The 4590-nt window shown below is 36.4% G+C and overlaps 1 protein-coding gene across 6 annotated transcripts; it reads left to right on the forward strand.

The window, feature by feature from the left end:
* The first annotated feature begins 462 nt into the window (after nucleotides 1-462).
* LOC108474015 (protein TWIN LOV 1) lies at nucleotides 463-4297 on the forward strand. Of its 6 annotated transcripts, none has more exons than XR_008280081.1 (8): nucleotides 463-1789; nucleotides 2220-2427; nucleotides 2547-2611; nucleotides 2753-2832; nucleotides 2931-2966; nucleotides 3068-3131; nucleotides 3704-3775; nucleotides 3916-3973. XR_008280081.1 is itself a non-coding variant. In XM_053025711.1 (8 exons), the coding sequence occupies exons 1-8, from the start codon at nucleotides 1240-1242 to the stop codon at nucleotides 4066-4068; spliced, it is 1248 nt and encodes a 415-aa protein (XP_052881671.1). In that variant the 5' UTR covers nucleotides 464-1239; the 3' UTR covers nucleotides 4069-4297. The 6 variants fall into 6 exon arrangements, 5 of the variants coding, with proteins under 5 accessions (XP_052881671.1, XP_052881672.1, XP_017631365.1 ...); XM_053025711.1 differs by having other exon boundaries at nucleotides 464-1789; nucleotides 2931-2986; nucleotides 3916-4297; XM_053025712.1 differs by having other exon boundaries at nucleotides 464-1789; nucleotides 2792-2832; nucleotides 2931-2986; nucleotides 3916-4297.
* Nucleotides 4298-4590: the final 293 nt, after the last annotated feature.

A 4590-nucleotide genomic window follows, 5' to 3' on the forward strand; every position in this document is an offset into this window, starting at 1 on the left:
TGCATTGTGTAGTTTTGTTGTAAACTATAAATATAAAATAATTAAATGAGTAGACATTTAACATTTGAGTACCAAAAACACATCAGGAAAATGAATGTGATTTGACTCGGTTTCTTGTGACTTGAAAAATAATAAGTTAAGAAAAGAATGACAATGAGATGACGCGGCTAAAAGGATAAGTATGAGAGAGAATTGTGCCACCTCGGCTTTTCTTTCTTTCCCTGTCTCAGCCTGGAGAAATAAAATGGCTATAGACAAATTATATAATTCAACTTTGGAAGTTTTTATATTTTGTTGCATTGGGGTCAATAATAATTGAATAAAAGAAGGGGCGGGGGGGCATTCTGTTTTGAGTAGAGAAATAGGGTAATGGAATAGATTTGAGTGAAAATGAATGAAAAATTTTAATACAAAAATTAATTTATTTTAATTTTAAACAAAAGTGGAATTTGTAAGACATTTAAAAGGAGGGATTTTGGTTGGATTTGTAGCGTAAATTGGTTGGGAACCTTCCACCTTTATACTTTGTGAGAGGCCCTTCTCTTTTGTTTTCTTCACTCTTAATTCATATGATCTCTCATCTAAATGTTTAATACTAATCTTACCATTTTTGTTGGATTATAGAAAAAAATCCATCACATCAATTGTCAAGTTGTTCGAAGCCAATCAAATTAACTATGGAAACGTAATGCTTGACTGCATTCTGCTTTTTGTTTCCAGGCTCCTAGTTTGTGGTTTATAGTTTGCAATAGTAATAGTAGAGGTAGATGATTCTCCAACTGGGCAACTCCCAATCATCACAAATATTCATTCATTGAAGCCAAAAGGCAAAAAACCAAAAAAGAAAAACGATTGATTGGAATTGCTCAAGCATCGTTGTTCATTCGCTCCTAATTTTGATTTCCTAAGATATTTTCCCAATTTCCCACTTCTCACACCCACTCCTTTTCTTCCTTTTCACCTTACTCACTCCCACACACACACAGTTTGCTTCTAAAAGACAAAACATTACTATTAATCAACTTTACATTCAATACTCTTCCACCTTCTCCTAGTAATTTTTAGAATTTTTAAAGCTTTTTCTGTTCTCGGTTCCTGTCTTTTGCTTTTTTTCTTTGATATTTTCAGTCTGCGAATTCTTCAAACTTCTTTCAAATATATTACTACCCACATGGGATTGGTTCCAACCGCGAAACCCAGAATCGCAGGTCTTAAAAAACAACGCCAACAACGACGAAGATGGATTCTAAATTGGGTTTAATCCAACAATCTTTCAATACCCGTTACTCCCAATGGGTTCGCGAAGCTCTCGACGAACTACCCGACAATTTCACCATCACCGATCCTTCTATTTCAGGCCACCCTATCGTTTTTGCCAGCCGGGGCTTCCTAAAAATGTCGGGTTATTCCCTAGAAGAAGTGATCGGCCAAAACGGCAAGATATTTCAGGGCCCCAAAACCAATCGGAGAACGGCGATGGAAATAAGCGAAGCGATTCGACAAGAGAGGGATGTTCAAGTGAATTTGGTGAATTATCGTAAAGACGGGACGCCGTTTTGGATGTTGTTTCATATGAGTCCGGTTTTTGGCAAAGAAGATGGGAGGGTGATTCATTTCGTGGCTGTTCAGGTCCCGATTACCAGGAAACCCAGGAGGAACGGAGGGGTGAACTTGAATGAGGATGGCTCGGGCTTTAATGAGATTATGTTCGGCTCTTGTAGGAAGGAAGTGGATACCAATCCTGTGCTGGAATTGGGTCGTGTTTTGTCCTTGGATTCCGCTACTAATGGTTCGTTTTCTCAGCTACATATGTTTTATAATGTAGCCATTATTGTTCGATCAACTGCGGTTTGCTCATACATTTGATGCAATCAAATTATTGCTCGTTTGTGAGCTCCAGAGCCTAATTAAATGTAACATAGCTTTAGTATTTGGTCTAAACTAAGTAACTGGACACTGGTATGAAAAATATTTTTATTCAGTATGCTTCGACTACTAGTATACTTGTTGGCAACTGTACGTATAATTGCAAATATGTTCATAAATAGCACTTTTTGCACTCACCTATGAACTTTTTCCATTTCCACCCTCAATTTTCCATCCATTATCTGCCTGCTTAATTGATGTTTCACTCTTTGTTTTGATGACAGCTATCTTCATGTTCCATTTGCAATTGGATTTACTTGTTTGAGTTCTCATCTATAAAGTGTATATTACAGTATTAGATATTGAAGAGACATGCGAGGCAAGTGATTTTGAGAAGCGAATGGCAGTGAATGCATTTAACAGCATCTTGTCTGTGCTAACCAACTATAGTGAGTCAACTGGCAGATTGGTCTGTGGGACGAGATGCAGTGTACCTGGGGTATGCTACGTCAGTTCATCATTAAATATATCACTTGGTAGAATCAAACAAAGCTTTGTACTGTGAGTTGTTTGCAAATTCTTTAATTTTCTTATTTTATTTTATCATATAATCAGCTTTATCAGGGATTTCTGATGTCTCTTTCTTTGGGTTACCTGCAACATATTTTGTGGCCTTGCAGAATTGATTCACATTTACCCGGGATGCCTATAGTTTATGCAAGTGACGCCTTCTTAAAATTGACAGGTGCTTTACCTAATCTAGGCATCATAGTCAACCTCATAATTGCTTAACCATTGAAAAGGGAAAGAACTAGAGTAGATTGTTTGTAAATTCAATTAAGGATGCAGTTTATGTAGCTGCTTACCTACTTCTTTGCCTCAATAGGCTATGATAGGCATGAAATATTGGGGCTTAATTTTGCAGTTTTGAATGGCGCTGATACAGATACTTCAACTTTACATCAGGTATTTGCTTTATCCAATGTAAACTTCTAAACTTCATAAACTGATATACGGACTTTATGTTGGGTGCATTGTTACTTATTTCCTACTTTTTCTTCCAGATAAAGGAAAGTATTCAAACAGAGCAAGCATGCACAGTACGTATTTTAAGTTACAGGTTGATACTTGAACACTTCCAATGTTTACTGAAGTATGGCATTGTCTCCATAAGGTCTAAGCATTCTTATTACTATACCAGGAAGGACAAAAGCTCATTTTGGAATTGCCTTCACTTATCACCTGTTCGTAATGCCTTTGGCAAGGTAAAGTGTTATTGCAGATGCATTGCCTTTCATTAGTCCAGATAAGGACTGTGATACTAATTTATGGTATTCTGTTGACAATATGAATATTATTCACATCTTCTTGTTGGCCACTTAGTGTAGCTTCAGCTTCAATCACTGAAGTCAAGTATTGATGATAATGGGTGTATCAGTTTTATTTAACACGAATTTTACTTTCATGTTATGCCTCAATAAAAGCAAAGGATGAAATTTTTTGTTTTCTGCAAGGTTTTTTTTAAAAAAAAAAAAGAAAAAAGAAGAAGAAGACAAGAAACACAGTTTGTCATGTCATGTCAGCCCAGTAGGCATGCCTGTCATAGCTTAAGCCAGTGTGATACTTAGTAGCATATAAGCAGTAGAACTTGAGTATGTATGTTTATTACGTGATTTTTTGCCGCCTCATTCTGTCTCTCTTTATGTTGGAATGGTCTGACTTTTGCTCTGTTATTCTCATTAGAGTGGCTGAAAGGCTTTATAAACCATTGTTTCAAGATTTGGGTTTTTAATATTACCTTAAACTTTCTTATTGAATATATTGATGGTAAGCCCAGGTATTGCTGAAAGTTGATCGAGGTTGGGAAATTGGGGTATGGGCTAAAACTCAGTTATTGTCGATAATCAAGGTGTTAATAGCTCTCAAATTGTGGAGTGTAAATGTTTCAGTTTTTCTCTATTATCTAAAAGCCAACTTGGAGAGGATCAATGCTATATAGTAATAGTGTTGTTTCTGTTTTGCCCGCTTATACTGATTATATATGTTCAGGTAGCTTACTTTGTGGGGGTTCAGATTGAGGAAGAGTGTAAGAACAAGGAGAGACATGGGCTGAGCCCAGAGATGAGGCAACTTAGCACTGTAGGTGCAGTGAAGGTTGCAGTGAGGAGCTTATCAATGGCTGCTGGTTCCTCTAAGTCATAGACGGCTTGAATATTCTTAGCAGCTGTTATTTATCACTCACCAAACACGTGAATCCAATCTTACAAGCTTGGAATCTCATACCGGTGTAGATTACTGTATGTAATCTCACCGAAATCACAAATGTAAAAGGAAAAGGAATAATAATGGAGAGATTGTTTCAGGGGTTCACTGGTATGTAGCATTGTTTATATAGAAAATGTATCAATTATGTTCTCTTTTTGGTAAATAAGTGTCTTGACACTAAGATCAACTTCAATCATACCTTTTTCATGCGCTCCTCTCCACAACTTTATTTGTTTGTGCTTTTGGAATACTCGTTTTTTTTTTCTTTTATGAACAACCAAGGCTAATGTGAAGAAGCTAAAGAAAAAAAAAAAACAAAATGCTTACAGAACCGAGAAAAAGACAAACAAGAATAGCCTAGCGAAAGCTAAAAGTATCTGATACTGTTAGCCGCTACTCTTCTTTCTAATGAAGTTTTGTGAAGGTAAAAACTCGGGAGTTTATTGATGAAATATCGTG

Source organism: Gossypium arboreum, chromosome 3, assembly GCF_025698485.1.
Source record: "Gossypium arboreum isolate Shixiya-1 chromosome 3, ASM2569848v2, whole genome shotgun sequence".
Classification (NCBI taxonomy): Eukaryota; Viridiplantae; Streptophyta; class Magnoliopsida; order Malvales; family Malvaceae; genus Gossypium; species Gossypium arboreum.

Bases quoted from the DNA above. Each gene is read 5' to 3' on its own strand.
- LOC108474015 (XM_053025711.1), top strand. From the start codon at position 1,240: ATGGATTCTAAATTGGGTTTAATCCAACAATCTTTCAATACCCGTTAC. The intron at 2,612-2,752 runs GTGCTTTACCTA...TTGCCTCAATAG, and splicing joins CGCCTTCTTAAAATTGACAG to GCTATGATAGGCATGAAATA. The intron at 2,987-3,067 runs GTTGATACTTGA...TTACTATACCAG, and splicing joins GTACGTATTTTAAGTTACAG to GAAGGACAAAAGCTCATTTT.